Here is a 25,842-nt window from a genome sequence, read left to right on the forward strand (position 1 = left end):
AATCAATATTTCGTTCTATCTAGAAAATCACCTCGGCGAAGCTTTCGCTGATGATGGTGAAGGAGATGTTCATGATGATGAGGAACACGACAATCATGAACACAATAAACATGGCGGGTCCGAGCAGCCAGTGCAGTTGGGTTAGCTCCCTGTGGTCAAATTTACCCAGCAACATGGAGAAAATGGTCTGTCCACTCCCCATTACACTGGAGTACCTGTAGAAGTTCAATGTACAATGTCATTAGCATAAGTATTATTATAGCTTATTGTAGTGTCATACCTTGATCGGGTCCACCGAAAGTGCGAAATGGAACGAAATGGAACGAAATGGAACGAAATGGAACGAAATGGAACGAAATGGAACGAAATGGAACGAAATGGAACGAAATGGAACGAAATGGAACGAAATGGAACGAAATGGAACGAAATGGAACGAAATGGAACGAACTAAAACATATGTAACATTATGAAATGAAATACCAGTAGATAGCGAAATATAAGGAACGTTGTAACATTCACAGTAGACGGGAACAGAGAGCAAATACATAATATAACGTGTTTTATTTCCTGAATCTGTTTGATAAATATAGAATACAACACGGGGTATTCCGTATCACCCGAGGTACCAGCCCGACCGCGGGTCGGATCGCCCGACGGCCGTAGGCCGGAGGGCGATCCGACTCGCGGGAGGGCTGGGACCGAGGGTGATGCGGAATACAACGTGTTGTATTTTATTTATGTCATGCCTTGGTCATACCCACCCGAGAAAACACACATTTCAATGAGGAATGCGCCAGAAGTTGAGGAAGTTTTGTGTCCTCGAACAAGAAATTGTAGCAACATTGATTCCAATCTCCGAATCCGGTATTCGAATTTCCGCCGGCGGCACAACCGGCGCGCTCGAAATGCGTTCGAAATATTCTATGGAAGCCTGTGTGATAACCCTCCCGAACCCTATGTGATCCGGATAGTTATCACACGGTCCGGAACACCCGTATCAGGCCCAGGCATGACATAATATTAAATACAACGTTTTTGCCGCGTTTGTGTGGCTAGATTCTTCCCTGAAAATGGGAGCGCCGCGTGAAAAGTTATCCACCGCTCTTCCTTTGTGTTTACCAACGATCTGGAAATGAACTGCTGAAAATAGCAGGGAAAAACAAGCAAACAGAACTGAGTATCGAAGTAAGGACTAGATTATACAGAAGTTGGTGGTAACATTGCATCTCGTAATTCAACAAGAGGGCATGTGGCAAGCGTAATTTTATTATTTAAACAGCGTGTTTGCGTGTTGTGCGAACCGTGAAATACATGTCCCGCTCGTTCACACCCTCCCTTTGTTTTGTCGTGAACAAGGAAGCAAAATGTCTATTATTGACTTCGCCGAGAAGTCTATGTTTTGATGCTTGTCTGTGTGTCTGTTAGTGAACAGAATAAGTCGAGAACGCCTGGGTGGATTGTTGTCGTATTTGGTGTGTTGATGTGTATGTGGGAAATCTCAAGATGATTAGATTTTGGGCGAAGTACTTTGCATAATTAACGAGAAAAGTGTAAAAATGTGTTAACGTTATATTGTATGAGTGTATACTAGCTCCATGGGTGCCAGCTGGAACGTGTTACTGGTGAAGGGGAAGTGTTACTGGTGTACATGTGGTAAGGAGATATTCCCATTGGACCAGGGGTGTTTGACTGTGAAGCCTGGCTGGCACAAATTGGCTTCTCACTGACTTTCAGATCTTGATCTTGTGAAATTGCACTGTTCCTCAAGGCAAGTAGTTACCTTCGCCGAGAAGGTTATGCATAGGGTAGCGTTTGGATGTATAAGAAGACCAGCATAACTCAACAATGCCTGGATGGGTTGTCTTGATATTTGGTATGTTGGTAGGTCTTGGTGAGACCTGAAGATGATTAGATTTTGGGCCCCCTAGCGGCTTGTTAAAATACTGCAGCGGAAATTCCTGTTTTGATATCTCATGTTTTGGATATGCTATGGAACCGACTTTTGAGTGGTAGATAGCTCTTTGGAAAGAGAGTAAAAGGTATCGGTTTGGACACCCTAGTGGCATTTTCTGGGACTGCAGGAGGAGGTTTTGCTTCAGACTGTGAAAGGGAATAAAGGGCTTGATGGATGGTCATGCTTTTTGCTAAGTGCATAGCTTGAGTGATGATTTACATGATTTAATACTGTTTATGCAAATCAGTATCTAATTTGCATTAACTAATGATGAAAATTGATAAATCCTCCAAATTCCATAATAGGACTCTCAAACATGTGACATGACCGAGGAAGGGAGAAATAGTAATAAATATCAACTATGCAAATGAAGACCTCTTTTGCATAATTAATGAGAAATACTATAACTCTATAACTTACGTGGTGCTTTGTTTGATTGGATGATAATGATGCAAATCAGATTCTAATTTGCATAATTAGTGAGGCAATTCAAAAACCCGCTGTTTCCATGATATGACTCTTCAAATATGCAAATTTGTAACTAAGGTAGATAGGAATGTTGATAGATAGAAAATATGCAAATGTAGACTAATTCGTATAATTAATGTTAAACTACTATAATTCCATGCTAGTTAATGACGGCAATTTCATACTTGTGTCATTTGGAAGTAGTGTGAATGTGAACACCATTGAATCAAATTATGCTGATAAGGAGCTTATTTGCATAATTGATGATAAATGTTAGCATAACCTTCTTTGTTTAGCTCATAGTCATAGTTTGGACAACTTATGTTATTTGGGTGAAGACGACCAACTGGTATGATTCATAATTGATGAGAAACACTCCCAATACGTCAGTCATAAAAGTTAAGATCATTTGGCGAAGGTATGAGGTCGTAGAACTCTTGTTATCTATACAGTGTGTTTGCGTGTTGCAAATGGAGCCCCGCATGCAAATGAACCGCCAATGTTGCCAGCGCATCGGAACTGTGCACGTGGGCGTGCTACCAACAGGTTGAATCAAACTCCGACTTCCAAGTTTTATTTACATACGGTTTAGTCCATAACTTGTACGTAGCATATACATATCTCCGCAACAACGATTTTCATACAACCAAGTATTCAACTGGTCGACTGTCGGAGAATGGACCCCTCCTCTAATGATATGCAAATGCAGCTCTGCGCTGCGTCACCAATGTAAAATTTCACACTCCATTCAACCACGGACGTGGGCTGAGAATTACCTCTGGAGACATTTCTGCTTCCTTGTTCACGACAAAACAAAGGGAGGGTGTGAACGAGTAGAACATGTATTTCACAGTTCACACAACACGCAAACACGCTGTTTAAATAATGAAATTACGTTTGTGAATTGCCTCATGCCCACTTGGTGAATTACGAGATGCAATGTTACCACCAACTTCTGTATAATCTAGTCCTTACTTCGGTACTCAGTTCCGTTCGCTGGTTTTTCCCTGCTATTTGCAGTAGTTCATTTGCAGTAAAATCAAGGAAGAGTGGCCGAGCGCTTTGCACGGGGCGCTCCCATTTTCAGGGAAGAATCTAGCCACACGAACGCGGCAAAAACGTTGTATTTAATATTACAAATAGATTCAAGAAATAAATAACGTTATATTCGCTTCCTGTTCCGGTCTACTGTGAATGTTACAACGTTCCTTATATTTCGCTATCTACTGGTTTTTCATTTCATAATGTTACATATATTTTATTTCGTTCCATTTCGTTCCATTTCGTTCCATTTCGTTTCATTTCGTTCCATTTCGTTCCATTTCGTTCCATTTCGTTCCATTTCGTTCCATTTCGTTCCATTTCGTACTTTCGGGGGACCGTAAATGACCGTACTCAGCATATAATAGGGTATGCTATGACAAGCTTAATTAACTTGAAAAAAGATGCATAAACTTTTGTTATAAAGAAATATTAAGTAGCCTGTGTGGCCCAAGGGCTATAGAAATAGAGATGGGTGCCGTCCTATATGCAACATGCTGTGAGGAGTTCAACTTTTGATTCTTTTTAATTGCATTACCTACTTACATACTTCACATTAACAATACATAAAAATACACAGAGAAACATAATTCACGGATCCAATGGGGGAAAAATACATTAGAGTGACATGTACAAATTACAAGAAGGTATAAATATACATGATATTCAGGGAAGGAGTAGCTAGCAAAACAAGAAGTAAAACAAATTATTACATTATCTATCAATAGTAATAATAGTTTAACTTTTCTTCTACAATGTAGCTATAGACTTACGCTAGTGAGTTCGCTCCAAATGCCACAAATGCGAAATGCACGAAGGCTAAGAAGACCAGCATGAATTGAAACCCGAAGGGGATCATCATGCCGGTGCTGTGTTGCAGGGTCGCCGACAGGAGAGAGATCTTCTTGTTGAACCTGAGGAGCTTCATGAACTTGAGTGTGGAGAGGAACACGACCAGGGCCAGCGTGACGCTGTAAGCTGAGTGGAAGGTGATAGCGTTCTGGAAGCTGACGAAGTCGTCTGTGAACGCAAAACAATCACAAAATGAGTATAACTCAACATCTAAAAATAGTTAATCATTGGAAAGAAAAATCTACAAAATTTGAAAAATTCTAAAAAATTAAGAAATATAAAAAAATACAAAGAATGAAAAAATCAAAAAATCTGAAAATATTTAAAGAATCTAGAGAATCTAAAAAGCCTAAAAGATTTGAAAGATTTAGAAAGATTTAGAAGATTTAAAAAACTGAAAAGAATAATTTGAAAATTAAGAAATCCAAAAGATCTAATGATTTCATCAATACGGATTAACCTCGTTTTCAAACTTTTAATGTTCTTACACATGGGCAGTAGATCTTTGACAAAGACACAGTACTGCTGATCATGGAAAAACAAGAAATCGAAGATCTCATACCTCGGAGTCCGTGCAATATTTATAGTTTCTGTGAATTTCTTGTTTTGTTAATACTATTGTGAGTTTCGAGCTAATTCTGCAATGTGTTTTCCTGTCATCATATAGGGACCAACTTTGAACCCAGGCCAAGCCAACCTTCCCATCCTGACAGTCTCCATTTACACCATCTTCTGGCTCGAATTGCATAACTCTAAAATATTCAAATAGCTACGGACGCACCAGGGCAAACGTTAAACAGACAGACCGAAAACAATACCTCCGTTGTCACGGAGGTAACAAACCACATTCACCTGTAGAGGCCTGTACGGAAGACAGTGTGTATGACGTAATGATGGTTTTTGCTGTATAGAAGCCGATATATAGGAGATATTCAAATAGCAACGGACAAACACCAAGACAAACGTTAAACAGACAGACCGAAAACAATACCTCCGTTTTCACGGAGGTAACAAACCACATTCACCTGTAGATGCCTGTACTGAAGACAGTGTGTATGACGTAATGATGGTTTTTGCTGTATAGAAGCCGATGGAGACCAGGGATCCGATGATGATAAGAATCTCCAACATGTTCCAAGGATCCGTGAAGTACTTCTTACAGCGAAGCTCTTTTATGCTTTTGCCCTCCTGTAACAAAACCATGTAACACACGGATTTGATTTAGTAAACCGAACTATAACGGCCCATAAAGCTTACACGTGATAGATTGCTAGATCTCAAACAGTAGAAACTGGAACAACCTTTTGTATACGTTTATGAAGGTAAGACATCCAGGTTAACAATATATATAAAGGCCATTCAAACTATACAACTGGATGAAATTCTGAGATTTAGTTCCGGATGTTTCGACTGTGCACTCTCCTTCAGCGTCTCATGAATGAGGGTCTCTTTATAAAACAATTTGTTTGATCTATGTAAATTCTCGATTTTACATTGCATATAAAAGTGCGAACGATTAATGTATAACGTAGAACGTGTGCAAATATAAAAACACAAGGACTGTGTAACAACGGTTTAGAGTTGGCTTACCTTGAACATTGAGTAACACAGATAGAAAACGAAGACCACTTCCATCAGTATGTTCAGTATACCGAAAGGACCCACGTAGTTGTACAGGCGTAAGACCTGGATGTCATACTGTCCTGTCAAGCCAGCTCCGACCGCGCCGAACTCCAGCGTGTATCGGGCAGCCACAAATAGATTGACGTTGGCGTTGTAGGCAGTGAACTCTACGATGATGGCACGTGTCAATCTGTCGATCCAACTCTGAGACTCGAGGTAGCCGGAAACACGCTTAGCTCTTAGGTTGGACGTACCGAAGTTTGCTTCGTATCCACCGCCACTGTATTACACAATGATAAAAGCGTATCACAAAAAAATTACATGAAAATCTGTCGTTCCTTTCGTCAGTTATTCTGCTTGGAAGATTTTGACAAAAACGTGAATGCAGTTTCATAAACACATACCAGGGGGCCCAAAATCGACCTTGACCTTTGTTCTCCCAACCTCTATTTACATACCAAATATCATTACAATCCATCTAGACGTTCTTCAGTTATGCTGACTTTAAGCATCCGGGCACACACACAGACACACGCAAACACGCTCAGAACAATATCTCCATAAAAAGCCCCCACTTCATGGAGATAAAAAGATTAAACATCCTTACGTGTATTGAATCATACAGGATGCCTACCTCATCATTTTTCGAAAGAAACTTTTGAAATACTACAACACATAACTATTCCACATTAGGATATGCTGCATTTGCTAAATTCTGTTGGCACTTATAATCATCAGCATATGTAGTTTTGGTGCTATATTTTTACCTGTAGGTTGCAAGACGGCCGGATGTCGAATCCACTCCAAGTTCAGTAGAAGATTGGTACACCCACTGAAGTGCGCCTGCAAAAATACACAGGGATTTAAGAAATGTCACTGATGTCTTGAAATTTGATTTTGATTCTGGAAAAGATGAGCAGTGTGGTCGTCCTTACATTTTCCTTCGAAAAAGCTATATGTATGTACTAGCGCAATAAAAAAAAAGTCGAAGAAGCATTGTTATTGCCTTCACCGTAGGTAGAAGGGTATATTTTTGGTCGGGATTTGTGGAGTGATGGTGTTGGCAATATAACTCTTGATGCCATGGACGGATGTTGATGATTTTTGGTAGGTACGTTTCTGTTGGGAAGACGAAGGTCAAGTTCGAAGATGGGTCTTCTTGGGGGGGGGGGGTCCTTTGGACCTTTTGTGTTTGTCGGTTTGTTTATTGGTGGCATAACTCGAGAGAAATTAAATGGATCGTGATGAAATTTAGTAGGTTGTTGAGGTGTCGGGGAAACGAAGGTCAAGTTCGAAGATGGGTCTACAGTGGCCATTTGTTATCTAAATTGTGGAGTAGCATAACTATATACGAGGACACCGTACCGAATAGACAGTGACAGGTTGAGATCTTTGGGCCAACATGTGGGCAATACTTTTCACAATGGCGCTTGAAGACATGTGAACTGAGAACTGTGACATAGAGAGGAAAACCGATTGATATATCGATTATGTAAATAAGGACATAATTTGTCTAATTGATGAGAAGATGCTATAATTCCAAAGTTGTAAATGACGGTAATTTGATACTTTCATGAAGTTAAATAAAGGTGAACATCATCATACATTAAATAAGCAATCCAAAACACACCTTTCAAACACATCTTTCATACAAGATAACACCATTCGGCGAAGGAATGGGATCGCCGAACTCTAGTTATAGCTGGAATATGATATGACATATCCAGCGCATTTCGGGTATAAATGAAACGTACACACATGAATCTAAAATCTCTTGCTGTGACTGACCTGTTAAGACTGAGGCGTTCGGGTGAAATTTCCATCCGGACAAATAGGACATCTGGTCTTCCAGTTCGATTGAATATTCCTGTGTGCATCCTTCCACAAGCCCTGCCACGTCGACATTAACCATACACGAATCTAGAATAAAACAAGATACGTTTTCAGTTCGTTCATGAAGGTTAGACATCCAGGTAATTAATATATAAAGACAATGCAAACTCTGGATGATATCCGAATTTTATCCAGTTGCAAAGTTTGAATTGTCTTAAGATAATTTTTTATAAAACCATACGAAGGTCGGTCACATTTGGGTCACCTAGCAGTGGAAACTAGAACTGTTAAGAAAGAAAATAGACGTTGGTGTCGTGAAGCTGTTGAAATAACAAAAACCGTTGGCGTAAATCTCTAGCTACACTACACACGTCTATTGGGGCCCTTTCACACTTGTGCGTATATTCAAGTGCGCGTGTGTTGCGCATTAACATTTTTGGGGTTTAAGTAAAGTTTGCGGGGAAAAGTCGTTTTCTACTTTGACCAACCGTTGTGCAGCCCAGTGATCGAACCTTAGAAATTTTTTTTTTTTTTTTTACCGAATTACCCCCAATGGCAATGGGGGTCAGAAATTACCCCCAATGGCAGCCTATTAGCGCTGAATTGATGCAGGGTATTACAGGTTTCACACAACACAGAACATATATAATATCTTATCCACACTTGCATTTTGTGGAACTGTCGCAAGGGTCTGGGCGGCTGCCATTCGGCGCCACCAGGTGACCTCAATACGACCTTCCCCAACCGAAGTCAGGTACCCATATACACCTGGGTGGAGTGAGGAAAGTCGTGTTAAGTGCCTTTCCCAAGGGCACAAGATCGGTGACATGACAGGATTCGAACTCGGGACCTCTTGGTTCTGAGTCGAATGCTCTGCCGTTGCGCCACACGACCCCGCACTTATTCGGCTGCAAACTTAAACTAAACTAAAAACATGTTAATACGCAACTCATGCGGACGTGTATATACGCACAAGTGTGACAGGGGCTTTAGTCGACCATTCCACTAGATGGCGATCGCACTGCGACTTTGCTGCGACCTAATTTGGATTTTTGTTACCCTTAATTTTTTAACTGAAATCATGAAGTACGATGCAAAATGTAAGAGTATGACTGAACAGACAACAAAACGCATAAATCGTAAACAAATGGGTTTTGTATCTATGTAATTCGTTGAGCGCTTTGTAAGATAATTCATCTCAATGGACTTAAATAGCAAATTTATTATATATAAGTACATATTGACATATAATAACCCCTGTATTGCATACATAGGTACATATATCAAAGAACGTTAGAAATTCGACCAATGATTGTACATGTAAAAGCTTATGATACCATACTATACACTCTTGTATAAGGTAGATTAGCCTTATAGAACTGTAGTAATAGATGCCATACTTTGTACATTGTACAACTGTTGAGCAATAAAGTTATATATAAAGTTATATATTATATAACTCGCTCACAGCGAGGTCATGCCACCGCTCTGGTGGTACGGGGGTGTTATCAAGTTGAACATACTCACCCGAAGGTGGTACCCGGAGTTGTCTCATCCTTGCAGGTCCGACACGGAATGATAACTTGTCTGCCAGGAACTGTTGTTCCAGTAAGGTGGTAGGTTTGCCGTTGTACCAAGACCCAGTATACAGTCCTGGTATCAATGTATTATTCACCCAGGTCCAGAAGTCATGATCCGTGCGTACCTAGTTGTAGGATGATAAGTTAGTAATGATAATATCTATTTATTTCTATGGTAACTACTTTAACAATATGTCATAATTTGTTATTACTTTTGGCAATAAGGCTATGTTTTCGGTAGCATTTTTAACGGTATCTGTGGTTAAAATAAAAAAAAAGCATAACTTTGGTGTGTGGTTAGGGTTTGGCCTATCAATGAAATGTTTAGATTAAGGACCTCTGGTGGATTTTCTTGGTACTACAAACGTTTTCCCTGAATGTTTTAATCGTGACATGCTGTGGTCACGATTTTTGGGTCGTAGATGAAACATCGAAGGTATCCACGTTTACTGTCAAAATTTAGATAGTGTTAGACATATAATACATTTTTGAAGGCAGCTACGCGTAGACAAAGCTGTCCCTGAATGTTTTGAGATGATGTGGTCATGATTTTGGGGTGGTAGATTGAAAATCAAATACTAGTATATCCTAAGCTACGATACACTCATACGCCCATTTCACACTTCTAGAATTCTACTAAGAAACACCATACATCTCGTACATTTTCTAGAGGCAGCTCCACGTGAACAAAACTACATTTCCCATTACACACTTCTAGAATTCTACAAAGAAACACCATACATATCGTACATTTTCTAGAGGCAGCTCCACGTGAACAAAACTACATTCACATTACGTACTTCTAGAATTCTGCTAGGAGACACCATACATATCGTACATTTTCTAGAGGCAGCTCCACGTGAACAAAACTACATTCACATTACATACTTCTAAAATTCTACTAAGAAACACCATACATATCGTACATTTTCTAGAGGCAGGTCCACGTGAACAAAGTTGCCCCTGAATGTTTGACATGCTGTGGTCACGATTTTTGGGTGGTAACGTTTAGATGAAACAACGAATGTATCCTAACATAAAGTCATACATTACGCACGTGTACTATCAAATATGGTCACGATTTCGCGATGGTAGATTGAAAGTCAAATATATCCTATTTAGCTACGATCCACCCGTACCCCCATTACATACCTCTAGAATTCTACTAAGAAACATCATACATATCGTACATTTTCTAGAGGCAACTCCACGTGAACAAAGTTGTCCCTGAATGTCTTGACCATGTTGTACGAGCTGGGGTCCTTGTTGTTGTACGCGATGAGCATGAGCAGCAGAACCAGCAGCATGTACCGCACGATCTCCCGGATCAGGTCCGACATGACGGCTTGTTTCTGCATCTTCTCCTTTGCTTCAGCCAAGCGGACGGGATCCGGCGCGCCGAGCTTGTCTTCTGAATCTGCATAGGAAATAAAATATTGGAGTAAAAACAATCTCAAATTTCCGGGAAATTCAAATGCCAACTCCTCGGCTCTAGGACCAACATACCTCCAAGGAAATTCTACAACAGGCCCCCGTATGATAGATATTATGGGGATTGGGGATCTGGCATCCAGTGTAATGGAAAATCTATTAGACAAACACATTGTAGCGTATATAAGGAGTCAGACTTTGGCTCCAAAAATAATCAAAACGGCGATGCCTGGCACGTCACTTGTGAGTAGATTTAAACGTACCGGTAACATAGTTGTTAGGAGAAATGAGCTCGAAATGCAATTTCATGATAGAGAAAAATGGCATAAGTTTTGTACCAAAAGCAGTAGCTTTACCATGAAGGATCATGAAGCGAACATAAGTGCATGGAAGGTTATGATTTGGTGACAATAGGCCGAAAAGACAGCATTCACACTAAGTCTTGTAGATACAGGACTGGATGTCTTATAAATGCTTCATACCGTCATCGTTGTCCGAGGGCATTTCGTTCACCCAGTCTTCGTCATCCTGTAGTTTGTTCTGGATTTCCTCATCATCAGAGTCGTCCTCTTCATTCGAACTGGGCTTCCGGAAGACCAACGACAGTACAGCGGCCAAGAGAATGACCTGTACGGTTAGAAATATGCATTTGTTAACGGGACAAATCTACACTTTTGGTAATAGAAGGAAACATTAGAACTCTTTAAACCGGCGATACTATAAATCCGGAAAGACACTATAAATGCAAAAAACTTAATTTTTTTTCTAAGTAGATTGACCAAATGAATAAAAGTATAATGTAACAAAATGCTATTAATATCTAGGCCACGATTAGATGTCTCCAGGTAGTTCTGAAGAATTATGGCAGAATATAATTCTTCTTAACTCGGGCAAACTTTATATTGTATTAGAACCAAAAATGTTTTCCTTTTAGCTGTTGGTATTCTGTATCAGTATCAGATAATGTTTCCCATAAAGAATTTCTTACATTCATTCGGATTTTGAGTGGCTTTCCGGATTTTATACATAGTTTCGCCCGTTTTTTAATATTTTTATTATATGAATATTCATAATGACCTTGATTGGATCCAATACAAACACAGACATGGTGAAGGACATCAGCATGGACGTCAGCCAGGCGATGGATTTCTTCGCGCCCCAGTCCAGACTGTACAACACGCTGAAGAACGCGGACGTAAAGGTCACCAGGAAGGCAACAATCCACGCCACGTACACCATCCAGTGAGGAAACATGAAACGTTTCTTCGTCTTTTTCTTGCTCTGCTTGTCTTGGCCGTCGTTACAATCACCTTTTTCTACAGTCTCGGCTGTATCCTCGCCAGCATCAACCTCAAATGTAGCTGATTCTTTTTCTCGTATCCTCCTATTGAGATTAAATAAAATTTAAACAAAGCATTATAGAATGTACCAGTTTCTGTTAACTTGTTCATATTGAACCTTCCTATATGTTTACAAGAAATGAGCACAAGAAAGCATTTCGTGATACAGGGGCAAGTTTAGATGCTGTAAAATGTCAAAACTGTAAATGAAAACAATTCGGTAATTGTAAAATTCCTTTCATCACAAAATCCTTGTCGTCGGCTAGTGATTTCTGTGTTAACCTTTTGATTTTATAATCTTGACTTCTACTTAAAACTATGCCTGCAGTAAGAACGTGGGAAGCTATTAATGCATACCTGAACAGTGTGACGAGCCCAATGTTGACTGGGAAGATGAGAATACTGCTCATGAAGCTGACATATAACTGGTGAAAAGTGAGGGTGATCGGGCCGATGGTGAGGGCATGGACAGTCCGTACCTTTTTCTCTGTATCATACCTGCATGAATGAATATAGCCTATCGTTAAGAATGTCAGTGTGTCAGGATTAACATAAACCATTGAGAACAGTGTAGGCATAATAACTATGGTTCCACCATGTAACGTTTGCCTAACATGACTTTCCTCACTCCACCCAGGTTTACAAAAAGGTATATCCTTCTCTGTACGTGGCACTGTTAAAACGAGTTAAAAAAAAAAAAAAACTTGTGTGCTGTGCTACGTCGTCCATGTTTGTCGAAAAAAATTGACAGAAAATAGATTTGAAAATTGCTCAGAAGCTGACTGATGATAAACAAGACTAAGAGTGGTTTACCCTAGGCATCCGACCACAACACATTCCCATAGACCTTTCCTTGGACTTCATTGCATGCTGGGAGACGCGGAGCACTGTGGGTAGCTCAGGGAGCAATCAACATCATTGCCATAACAACGCTAATGCAATGCATGCGTACGGTGTCCGGTCGGTGTTTGTTGTCACGATTCTACTTTACTCTTGAGCTACATTTATCCATGGTGCTCCGCGTCTCCCAGCATACAATTGGATCAGAAAGAAAGACCTATCTATCAAATCGTAACAAAATTGTGGCGTCGTGTGGTGTAACGGCTAGAACATTCGGCCGTCAAACAAGGGAACCCGAGTTCGATTCCGGCTTGCCCCCAGACATGTCTTGACATGCGCCCGGACATTGTGCCCTTGGGAAAGGCACTTAACACAAATGTCCTCACTTCACTCAGGTGTAAATGAGTACCTAGCTTCGGTTAGGGACGTCCCTCGGATAGGACGTTAAATGGTGGCCCCGTGTTTGGGGAGAGCCATAACCCGCGCACGTTAAAGAACCCACCACACGTTTCGAAAAAGAATAGGGGCATGCCCCGATGTGCGATGGTCCAAACCTTACAGTCTGGTCTGATTTGACATCTTGAAAAGTTGATAGTCACTTGTTATGTCAATCCGTCCACAAATGTAGTAAATCTCAATAGATAAATAAATAAATGTTGAAAGACCAATTGATTCACATACCACATGGCGTTTGACACCATGGTGCAGAAGAGCAGAGACAAGCAGCACGTGACCCGCTGCACTCGGGTGAAGTTACTCCTGGTCGGACGGGAGAACACAGAAAACCACAGATGACCGTCATTGAAGTCTCTCTTAACCTGCAAAGAGAAGTAAAACCTTCAACATTTAATCATATCAATTTTATTGTATCTTATGTGTAACCGGACTCCATGTAGAAAAGTGTGAAATTTGTTAGAAATGGACACTAATGGAGATTTTAATAAAACAAACAAACAAACAAACAAACAAACAAACAACATGTGTACCCCAGGAGATACGTTGGTCTTGTTCAATGACGGTCGAGCCTTACAAATACACCTTTAGATACCTTCGCTTAAAATTGAAGATTATGTTTGCGGTTCAGTGTCTCTGTGTATGTGTGTGTGTGTGTGTGTGTGTGTGTGTGTGTAAACACGATAAGTCTAGAATTCCTGGGTGGGTTGTTTTGTTCTTTTTCATTTTCAATTTTTCGGTTAGGGTTGTTAAATCGACAACGGAAAGTACATGTGCCTTACAAAATTTCGATTGAAGGGTAAGCCATAGACGACCATTGATTTTGATTTTATTTCATTAGATTTATTTGGTCATTTAACGTTATATATTCTTGGTTTTGCTTATGTCCACTGAGAAAAAATGGATTTAGAAATTTCGCCAATGAAAGCAATATCCTTATTTATCTGTTCTCTTCTTTGTCAATCCTAAGAAACAATATAACGGCAGAGGTCTCCCCAGAAATCGTTTGGGGAGCGGTGCTGACAATGATTACTGAGGGCGCGCAGCGCCCGAATGCCGCGCGTAGCGCGGCAAGGAGGGGGGGGGGAGGATGCCCCCTCTCCTGATTGCATTGCTGTTGCATTTTTCCCTTGTTAATTGCAATTTGAAGCCTTCTCCTGCAACTTGAGCTGTTAATCTGATAGAATAAAGAGACAGAAAACCAAGTCCAGTTGATACAAATAAGAGGGTTTAATACTAGCTTTGTATACACAAATTTTACGGCGTGTACAACTCACGGAGGCAAAGAACACGGTGTTGAACTGTTTCATGTCCTCCTCCGTGGCGACGGGCAGTGTACGGCAGACCTCGCCGTCGTCCTCATTCACAGCAAGCCACTTGTCGCACAGGAAGTAGTACCTGAGAGGAATGCGTAAATAAAGATAAAGCCCCCCCTCTCACTGGACCCTCGGCACGCTGGCGGCGTCGCTGCGGCTGATCGAATTGACAAAGCACTCATCGAAAAAAATCGAATCTTTTTAACTTTCTTTGTTTTGTTGTATTTTTTGTAATTCTTGTACGTTTCGAATGATATTCCCATTATAAAGTCAAGGGTAACACAAATCCAGTTTAAGACGCAGTGACATCGCCGGCGTGCCGCGGGTCCAGTGAGGGGGGGGGGCGCTTTAAGCGGTCGTTATTTCTCGAATGATGATGCCTTGTTTATTTAAGCAAACAAGTAGATAACGTCGTCTCCCGGACTACGTTATGATCATTGATAACATTCTGTGCGGATGTAGTTTAACCTAAACGTATAAAATTACGGTAACTTAAAGTATTTAAATATTATTTCAAATTACACAAATTACTAAGAGTCTCATACATTAGGCTAAAGACTACACATTTTTAAATATCTTGAATATTTCACTAAGTTATGTTTGTTTCAAAACCTACAGCAGGTATGTTTACATTAGAATAAAGAACTCTATACAATGTGACCATTCGAAAAATGTGAAGCAATTATGTGAAGCTAGCTTCAGGAATAACTGGCTGAAGACAAAGGTTTAACCTACATCTTGTTAGTGTCAAGGTCTCGAACTTGCACCCTGTCCAGGTACCAGCTCGCTTCAGCACCCTTCCCACTGTTGTTGTGCCAGATACGGAGGGATTGCAGGGCGCCCAAGTGCTTGTGCTCGGCCATTACAAACTTATTCACACTACTACTGCTGAACTCCTGCAGTATACAAAAATACGTCACATCAGTGTAACAGAACACAATTTTTTTTATTTTTTTTTTATTAAGCAACAGAAAAATATACAGGACACAAAGGTGATGCACTCTAGCTATAGCTAATATTAAACATTACTTCTGGAAAATAAAAATTACAACTACATAGACAAGTACAATAACAATAAGAAACAGCCATTGTGTCGTCCAATACAAACAAACTAACAAACAAACTGTGAATATATCAACATACCTGAACTAAGTTTTAAAACGTTTGCTAGCTGAGTCAAGCCTAAAAGGTTCTTTCTCAACCTAAAAAGCCTAATGAAGACTAATTGAAGACCACTGTAGCATAAAATCTACGAAGATGTCAAATAGCAATTTTTGGCCGCGCCCAAGGGCAGAGCCTGCTTTACCGTATAGTTTATTGTGTTTATCACAAATATATAGTACCTTGTCCTTTGCCTTCAGCGTCCTGGTCCTGGTGTTCTCGTTCTCACCGTAGAGAGTGAAGAAGATTTCCGACTTGGTACCGGATGTTTTCCCGATCCCTGTCTGCACGGTGATCTCATAGAAGTGGTTATCTATGAGTCTGTTGTCCGACAGTTGGGACACGCTCCACTAGGAATTGGAAAAAAAGTGTTTGATTTGGCTGCATTAAATGTTGTTGTAGCCTTAAAGGGGCCAAAGTTAAAATTAAAAAGCATTCTATACCTAGCTAAATATACCCCAAAGTCAACTTCTAACTTGTTTTTCATAAGTCAGTCGTAGTTCAAGGCACTGACGGCTACTCTCCTGATTATTGAACTCATGACGTCAGGTTCCGGCTTTTCCCAACTGGTATGAAAATGCTTTTTAATCTGGTTTACCTGAGGATGAATTTCGAAGACTTTTCCGAATTCAAAGCTCACCAAGTCATTGTTTCCTTCGAATTCGTCTGAAAATTCCATCCCAGTATGATTACGTACAGCGATACTCAATATTCCAATATGAAAGTAAAGATGTCCATACCCTCTGGACGTCCTTGTTATCTCCTTTCCGGGCAAAGTATACGCATACCAGATACACCACGCCCATTCCAAGGACAGTCCCTAAGACATACGCATTCTCAGCGATGTTTTTACTGAAGACCGTCTTGAAGTCGATGGTGTTGGGCGGAGTGAAAAGCTCGGAGCCGAATGAGGTTAAATGCGTACATTCGCACACTGTCACATTGGCTGTGGACTTGTCAGAAACCTGAAACAAAAGATAGATGATATTAGAAAAAATGCCCAACCAGCCTGTTGCTATTACAAAGGGCTAGCCTTGCTGACAATGACAAGACAGTGCGTTGGAATTTTGACATGGACAGTATAGTATAACAAGCTATAACAATATTGCGTTGATCTCACAACTACCTTGTTCTGCAAAAATATTTTTGCATTCTACTAATGTAAAATCTTGATACCTTTATTCTCCATACAAACTATGGCAGTTTGATTGCGATTTATCATCCGTAAATGTTTACAGGCAAAATTGGAGGAAATTTAAACTGAAAAGTTCTCACCTTACAGCCATCACCCATCCACCGCTCCTCGGTCTCACTCCAGAATCTGCATCCGAGTATGAGCGTCTGGAGAGTGTAGTTGGAAGATGGTGCGCCCTTTGGACTCTCACTCTCAGGATCTACGCATGAAAATGTTTTCAACATTTTACAAAGCACACGCCAAGAGTACTACAAATGCTCAGGAGATGGATGGGTGTCTACCACTGCGCCAGGTTTCATTGTTAAACTTTTCACTCCAGTTGCATGCTGGAATCATCTATTACAATAATAGTGCTCTTATATTTCATATTTGCCTTGGATCAATTTGCAAATTTATCTGAGTGAGGCTCAATAGCCTGTTACCCTCAGTTTCTTCTGAATAGACCGACTTCGGATTTACATCAAAATAAGAAAGTGACTGTCACTGGGCGCGTTTGGCATGTTTTCTTTCTCATGTCTCATTCTTTGACCCAGATGTTTGAGGAATAGGTTGATCCGAAGTAAAAGATTGGTCTATTCAACGGTAACGTCAAATCAACCTGCCCCCCCCCTAAACTAAGCACGGGCCCTTCCTCATGGACTCACCTATTTCTTGAATGGCAAGATACCAGCTGACGTTGCTGTATACAATATCTTCAGGCACCATCACCGAGTGTCGTATCTCTTCCAGTTCTTCCGGTGTGAAAGTCCCGTTGAGCTCGACCTCGCGCGGAATGATCCCACTTGCGTTGAACTCACTTGAGCTCGGGTAGTCTCCCACTCTTAGATACACCATCAGCAACATCTCTGTACGTAACAAAACGACCAGAAAATGACTGATTTCCTTGAAGTTGCTGATAGATATCCGTTTTACATAGTGCTAGGAAAAAAGTTATTTGAGCACTTAAAATCTCAGAACCGTCAAATGTGACTGAACAAGCATTCGAAAGAAAATAAAGGCTTTGACTTGACTTGAACATTTTTGTTAGGAAACACACCTTCGATCGTATGATATCTTACAACGCTTACATAAGTTAACCTTTTCCATGGCATACATGTAGTTACGTTTTAGTACACTACACTACACTACACTACACTGCACTACACTACATTACACTACACTACACTACACTACACTACACTACATTAATTGTATCTGGTTAACTTATTTGGCTTGTAATAAACGTTTACTTGGATCTCCAGGGCGTATGATAACTCTGATAGCGTTGTCACTTCTTGGTACGTCTATCATGTGAAAGGCGTAGTCCATGTCAGCTGCTGGTTCGTAATCGTAGTAAAAGTTTTCCTCTTCCGACTCATCCGGCGGACTTGGTGGGTCAAATCGTCGAGGAATGGGAACCTATAGTGTAGGTACATTATTCTTCAGTTCTCCACACCTGATGAGTGGTACTTTTAAGTACTTCGTATGGTCAGTACATATTTCATCGCTTGATGTAATGAAATAGCTCCCCTCTAAATGTTCATCTTTGTCGCAAACCTTTTTAGAAACATATTGCTGGCTTCTAACCAAACTAGGACAGACAACTTTGCCCTTCATTTAGTAAACCAAAGGTATATCATCATCATCATCATCATCATCATCATCATCATCATCATCATCATCATCATCATCATCATCATCATCATCATCATCATCATTATCATCGCCGCTTGTGAAGGGGGCGTCATTATCTTCAAAAGTTATATTTTCTGAAGCATAGTTGAACTGTAATTTTCAACACAATTTCTGTGTTGAAAATTACAGTTCAACTTTCTTTCAGAATAATTTCTACCAAGTGGAACACAGATTAACTTTTAACCAATGGTAGATATGACGGATTTCCTAAATAAGTTTTAAATCTACGAAAGCAAAAACAAAGTGAATCATACCTTTTCTGGACTGTTATTGATCCTAATCTCGAATGGTTCCTCCATATTATCCATGGCAAGTTCATTGCCATCTGAGCCTTGGAACGCCAGTGACACGACGGGACTGTTTATGGAACTGGCACTTTCGTCCCATATAAATGGATTGGTCGGCAAGGACATAACCTGGATGTATCATTAATCATAACTGTTAATAGGCATAGTAGATGTAACGTTTAACGTATGTGTGTAAATGGAATCGACTGTAATGTTTTATCCATATCGCAATAATCAATCAATCAATCAATCAATCAAGTTAGATTTGAATTTGACCAGGTCAACCGTCGTAAAAGATGTAGGTACGGTCTCTGTTATGTATAAAGACGATTCAAACTCTGAAAATATGAAAATGTCGAGTGACATCCACACTTCTTCTTCTTCTTGTAATTCATGTTAGCCATCCGTCAATGTACGCAGATTCAAGTGTGACATGATTGATCAAAATTGTTTCAAAACCCCTTACCTTTGACCAACTTTGATAAGCAAAACTTCGCAATGAAAGATATTCTTCTTATCTGGGTCGTATCAAAACATACGTGTATTACATTTCTTTTATCAACATTTCTTTTATTTCTGCTCTGTAAGGAGGCGGGGGAGGCCGGAAGATCTATGCAAGTCTCGTCCTAGTCTCGTGTTCTCGCGAGACTATGTCACTGTGGTTGTTGCCTTTAAAATATGTCACTGTTTGAAGAATATTCTACTAAGTGTGATTATACGTGACTGATGAATCTCTTCAACGATTTCTTTTATTATTAGCATACTTAGCTCGTGATTTTATATGATATCTTACTTTCATGTCAACTGGACCAGAACCCTCGCCCAGTTTAGCTGAGACAGCTGCAGGGATGTTGAAGGATCCTCCGCGAGCTGTTACAGCTTTACCAGCTAAGGCAGTAGGCTCAGACCTTTCCAACACCATGGACAGCTTCGGCGAGTCAATCACCAACGCCGGGGATCCGATGGTCTTCGTCTTCATGACTAAGCCTGATATTGCTGTTGCAGCTTTGAACGTCTTCGTTGAGACCTGTCTAGCCTAGAGAAATATTAACATGTGTTATTTTGATATGTTTGTTATTGTTTTAGAATTGCAGAAAGTTTACCGGAAGATTGAAAGTTATACTACATATTCTGTAAAGTACGTTGATGAATGTTTGACATCCAGGTAATAAGATACGCCAAAAATAGTTACTCAAGCAACTGGACTTCAAGCAAATTTCGAAACAGTGAGACGTTTCAGACAGCATCCGCATTCTTTCGTCAGTGACTAAGGAAAGATCTTGCAGAACTAGGTTTTATACTAAAATTCTGAATAGATATGTTAATGAAGTGAAGACAATCTCAGATGGTTCTATTGATGATCTTTCCTTAGTCACTGACGAAAGATAGCAGAAGCTGTCGGAAACGTCTGTTTCGAAATTTTATCAAGTTGCTTGAGTAACTATTTCTGGCGCTTCTGTTAAGTAGTCTTACTGTATCTTTTGCCATCGTTTTGTCCTCTTGTTGTGTTTCTTGAGATGCTTGTAGATCGCGTTCTCTTTGTTCAGCTTCTTCTGGGCTTAAGGACATCACGTCCACAGCTTCTTCTGCTCCAGTTTTGATCTTCTCTTGTACTGTCGCATCCGTGGCAACCAAGATGTTGCTAAGACTTGACACAAGTTCTAAAACAGAACATTCAATACTGACTAGTTCACAGTGCACTAAAGCTAGGCGTTACTGTTACCAATGCCGTCCCAAACGTTAAGGTTTGTTTCATTGATAGATACTGTTAAGCAACAATGGTAAGGTGATGCGGTTCCAAATGTAAAGTATTGTTACATTAAAAGATACTGTTAAGCAACAATGGTGAGATGATGCGGTTCCAAATGACTGTATAGAACATTCGATATTCTATACTTTCTTGATTATGTTAAAGATCAAACGCCATATTCTACATTATTACAAATGACCATCAACTTCTTGTTGACAAAATATTGCTCCAGTGTGTGAGATGCTACGGTAAGTCAATGCAGGCTTGAGGTTTAACTACTAGAGTTATATCGTCTCATGACTAAAGATGAAGTACGATCTTCTGACTAGACACAAACTTGGTGTGACTGAATATATCAGTGTTTCAATGTCATCAACCAAACACAGCAAATACATGTTCAATGGAGCACAAGCTTAACTGCGACCATTAGAATGGATTGTGCTGTTAACAAGGATAAGAAGAGGCTAAATGTACGTTGTCTGGTACCTGTTGCTGTATTCTCGATATTCTCAGAGAGTTCCTCGGACACGTCAACCGACTTTAATTTCTCTGCCATATTCTCCACAGCCGAGGCTGCTGTGACCTGAAAAACACACATGACCATTATACATGCAATCACGCTGGCGGCAGGGTGGCCTATGGGTTCATATATGTCTTGAAGAATATATTAACCAGATGTATCTTTTTATAACTAGCTCTTAAATATCAGCATTTGTAGCCCAGAGGTTAACGTCCCTGCCTCTGGACCAAGAAGCCGTGAGTTCGAGTCCCGGCTGTGTCGCTCACCCGACATGCACGCTACTGAAAAGGGTCACTGTCTTTAGGACGGGACGTTAAGCCGGGGTTCACTGTTCATTATACTTGTCGAAAAGAGCTTGGGGGATCTCCCCGGTACAATGAACCTGTACATACTATACATAGCGTCTGTCTTCTCTGTCACGACCAGTGGAAGAATAGCGATTCATTGAGATAAACCGGTTCACTTTCACTCTTACACAGAAAGTGGCATACCTGGGTATCAGGAGATACTTCAGAGGATTTTTCTGTGATAGCTTTCATGGTGATGCACGATTGCTGCACAGCTTCCACACTGGTGACGGAACCGGCGGTCTGGTATAGCGCTGATACCACACTGGACCTCATCTAAAAATACAGTGAGTGAACATATGGTCGTTTCATCTTTGTTAATGTAATACTGTCGTATGGAGAAGAAGCATAACATAATATTTAGAAAAGTTTAGACCTTACTTCATAACCTGGTTAAGCATGGATCATGTACTGTTACGTTGTGTTTTTCGTCAATTTTGCTTACTGATTTTACGTTATATAACATTTTTCACTCATAAATCACTAGTAAAATATGCACAACTTACAGCTAACACCTTATTGTCAAACACGAAAAAAACAACACTTTCAGCTGTTTTTTTATTTCCAAGTACAAAGTGTATTATCTTACCTGACGCTATTTTGTGGACCAAAGACTTACCTGTTCATGCCGTTTCTTCTTTTGCTCGGTCTGCTCATCACTGGCGTCTGTTACTTCATTAGAGTCTTCCTCCTGGAAGAAAGGGAAAACAGATTCAATATTACAATAAACTGCAGTAAGCTTTTACTGTAGTACTTAATTCTTCATTTTTTCAAGAATGTTAAAGACAGTAAAGACTTCGCCGAAGTAAATCATGATATCTTTATTACTGTAATTCACATTGTCTTCACGGTAGCAAAATTTCACGGTGTAAGGAAAACTGGCATTTTCAATGAACTTTAACTTCACGGTGGTAGCAAGTGATTTACAGAACGGATGTGTGAAGGAATGATAAATAAGGAGGTTTTTCACGGTGATGACAAGTTTACGATAGAGAGGTGACCGTGAAAACAGTGAACATAAAGTTACAGTGAAAGAAACAAGAAAGTATTCAAAATCATGTTGTCCTTATTTTCGATACTTGAATACTAAGACATGAAGATAAGACATACATACGTTTATAGTGTCGGCCACAATTGTTCCTATCTGGCCGATACTTTGCTGCTTGCCACCCAGTACAAGCATAGACAGCTTGTCAGGGTTGGTCAGTTCAAGCAGTTTGCTTTCAGTGTCAGTTTCGGGGTATTCAACGACCTGAAAAGTTGTAAAATAAATACATTACACATTTTATTTTCAGCAAAACAGCTGTTATCATGATATCTTTTATCATTCACAACATAGATGGACTTGGCCTTTGATTTTACAAATACGTTACTAGACGTTACATTTTAATTCATATACAAGATAATTTAACGTCAGAAGCAATAGCAAAAGCTAGATCATCTTACTCATCACCAAGCAAGAATCTTATGATTGTAAACAAGTACCTCACATATGTCACGTGCAACCAATTATATTACTAGTAATATTCCATTGAATCTGACATAATGCAGTGCACAACGTTGTGTAAGTGTTAACCTTTAACACTCTGAAGTAGCCGTTTGGCACTCCATTCTCTGTTGGTTACAGAGTTAGGCAGCAGGGAGATGGTTAATACCTGTATTGTCATGTTGACTTGGGCATACTCCCCCAGCGTGTCCACAATCTGAACACTGATCTCTGACGTGTGGTTAAAAGCAGCAGGTCCCAGAGGGAGTGTCAGCTTGGGTGTGAAAGGTTCTTCTCCAAACTTGATGAGCGACTGTTGACCCGATCCCAACCGCCTGGACCAGAACCTGTACTTGAGTTTCTTGGAGTGGTAGTTATTAGCGTTTGCCTCCTCATAGTTTAAAAAGTCACCCTCGTCCCACCAGCCGGCGCAGGTGACTTGGAACTGTGTTTCAAGCGCGTATCCTAAAAAACACAAAACCCCGCTGTTGTTTTGAACCATCATCCATGGTTTGAAAGAGAGTTATTACTGGTCACTGCTCGAATGCCTTGTCTACATATTCGCAGAAATGTGTGTGTGCAGAGACAGACAGGGTTAAAGGGAGATGAAATATGAAATGAAAGGAAACAAAACTAAAGATGATAAGCCACAGATTATTCAATATTTTGCAGACAAAAGTAGTCAGGAGAATTACTACTCGAACCAATGCAGTGGAAAGGAAAAAATACTTTTTTGAGGATTTTAGACACAAAATTTGCGATTCAGCCCCCACACACCAGGTGGCGCTGTAGTTAGAAGGGCGCAGCCCCAAACGTGACTAAGGTGGTATCCCCCGTACACAAACACAATAACTTCTTTAGTAATACAACATCATAAGTGGTTACCATATTCCGGAGTGATTTCACAGTGACCACCCGTCGGTGGACAGTTGGTGACGAAGGTGTATTCGCTGAACCCTGCGGCGTAGCCGTACTGTTTTAACGTCAGACGAACACTGTAGTAGAAACCACTCTCAAGGCTCTTCCCTTCAATCGTGAAGAGTGAGGATCTTGCAGTATTTGCTGTGTTAAAAAACAACAACACATGTTTAGGGCTGACCTTTAAGTTATGGCTGCCCATAAAAAAGCATATTAAGATACACTGAAACAAGGCTTCATAAAAGTACTAACCCAATTTCAATCTTAAAAATTCTTCTACACTGGAAATTCACAAGGGTTTAGTTGATAACCATGCACATAAAACAGATGGCTGTACAGCTCAAACTCCGAGGAAAGCTGCAAGTTTCAAAGAAACCCTACCTCGGACCCCAGAGTTCCGATGTATTTCTCCGCATGACCCAACAACTCACATCTATCCTTATTATTACGCCAACTAAAATTTCAACCAAAATGGGAAAGCTTAGCTCCTACCTGTTCCCTCTAACCAAAATAGTCTCCAGATTGGGCAAAAAAATTCCAGGAAAATAAAGGTTTTAAAGATTTTAAGTAGGGACTAAAAAAGGTATTCAAATATTTTGCACTCTACTGCGCAACGAAACGTTGGGGTCACCCCCTGAGTTCGGCAGAGACGGGGGACGACATTAACTTCCAGGTGATGTTCAGTCATTAAGTTGGGTAAATCCTAATCATTCTTTGGGTTGGAAAGTAAGTCCTGCTCAATAATGAATTCTATCAACACATACTATTTTCAAGCTAAAAAACGCAAGTAACATACCTTGATACGTGGATAGTAGTGATTTTTCGATAGGCTGACGTCTTTGACTGTCGACGTCGACTTTGGCAACAGTCCATGTGTACTCTATGTTTTTGAACGTTTTACAGAAAGCGCATCTGCCCTCCAGAGACAGACGAGCGGAAGGGTTCGTTTTGTACGAACATCCGTCCACACATCTGTATGTAAATACCAAACAACATCGTAAGGCAATGTTACACACTCAAATACAGCCCATATCGTATCAGCATGCATAGCTAGATTGTCTCTACTGTTTGTCATATATTGAATGAGTTTTTTTTAATTGTTAGATATTAGAGATAGTTCAATTATAATGTGTGTATAAGTTGTCATACAGTGTACCTGTTATAATTGTCGCGCAATAAAGCTCTTCTATGAAATGTATATGGCTTAAGAAGTATGTTCTATGTACGTTTCTCACGTGCAACAGCCATGCGACTAATAGATGGAAATATTGTGATGTATAGACCCTCAATAACAAATTGTTACATGTTTCTTCGTTTTAATTGCTTCTCTATCGGCCCCACATAAAAAAAGTAGGCCAAAAGATAAGATGACATTCCACAAAAATGCATTTCCGTCGAGAAAAGGTCACATAAATTACTATCTATAAACTATGAAAGTTTCTGGTCTATTATATACAGCTACGTGTAAAGTTATATGATATTTTTTACCAACATGAAAATAGAGGTATAATTTCTGGCGTATCAGTTTTTGTTTGTGTGTGTGTGTGTGTGTGTGTGTGTGTGTGTGTGTGTGTGTGTGTGTGTGTGTGTGTGTGTGTGTGTGTGTGTGTGCGTGTGTGTCCGGATTTTGTAGTAAGCATTTTGTAGTAAGCATAGCTGGATGGATTACGATTATATTAAGTATGTGGGTGGATCTAGAGAAGACAAAGGTCCTCCTGGTATGTGGCCTTGGTACTGCAGCAGAACATCCAGTTCCTGTATCTTTTGTCCTGG

General features: G+C 40.2%; 1 protein-coding gene across 1 annotated transcript; it reads right to left on the reverse strand.

Annotated features, from left to right (window-relative positions):
- Positions 1 to 19: 19 nt before the first annotated feature.
- On the reverse strand, positions 20 to 25,317 carry LOC136423306 (polycystin-1-like protein 2). The gene is made up of 30 exons (XM_066411430.1): positions 25,305 to 25,317; positions 24,037 to 24,213; positions 23,321 to 23,616; positions 22,780 to 22,917; positions 22,285 to 22,356; positions 21,810 to 21,941; positions 21,285 to 21,381; positions 20,522 to 20,709; positions 19,842 to 20,084; positions 19,016 to 19,177; positions 18,693 to 18,851; positions 18,317 to 18,485; positions 17,732 to 17,932; positions 17,168 to 17,286; positions 16,633 to 16,857; positions 16,075 to 16,242; positions 15,467 to 15,627; positions 14,693 to 14,813; positions 13,644 to 13,780; positions 12,480 to 12,620; positions 11,860 to 12,166; positions 11,265 to 11,409; positions 10,542 to 10,768; positions 9,299 to 9,476; positions 7,727 to 7,858; positions 6,706 to 6,781; positions 5,906 to 6,218; positions 5,341 to 5,503; positions 4,237 to 4,483; positions 20 to 215 (listed from the first exon to the last, which is right to left on the reverse strand). The coding sequence occupies exons 1-30, from the start codon at positions 25,315 to 25,317 to the stop codon at positions 20 to 22; spliced, it is 5,103 nt and encodes a 1,700-aa protein (XP_066267527.1).
- Positions 25,318 to 25,842: the final 525 nt, after the last annotated feature.

This window comes from Branchiostoma lanceolatum, chromosome 17 (genome assembly GCF_035083965.1).
Source record: "Branchiostoma lanceolatum isolate klBraLanc5 chromosome 17, klBraLanc5.hap2, whole genome shotgun sequence".
Taxonomy (NCBI): domain Eukaryota; kingdom Metazoa; phylum Chordata; class Leptocardii; order Amphioxiformes; family Branchiostomatidae; genus Branchiostoma; species Branchiostoma lanceolatum.

What these genes read in the sequence shown, in the direction of transcription:
- LOC136423306 (XM_066411430.1), bottom strand. An exon ending in AAGTCAACATGACAATACAG is followed by an intron (nt 22,918 to 23,320) that starts GTATTAACCATC and finishes ACAACTTTTCAG; the next exon opens with GTCGTTGAATACCCCGAAAC. An exon ending in GACCTTGACACTAACAAGAT is followed by an intron (nt 14,814 to 15,466) that starts GTAGGTTAAACC and finishes CATTCCTCTCAG; the next exon opens with GTACTACTTCCTGTGCGACA.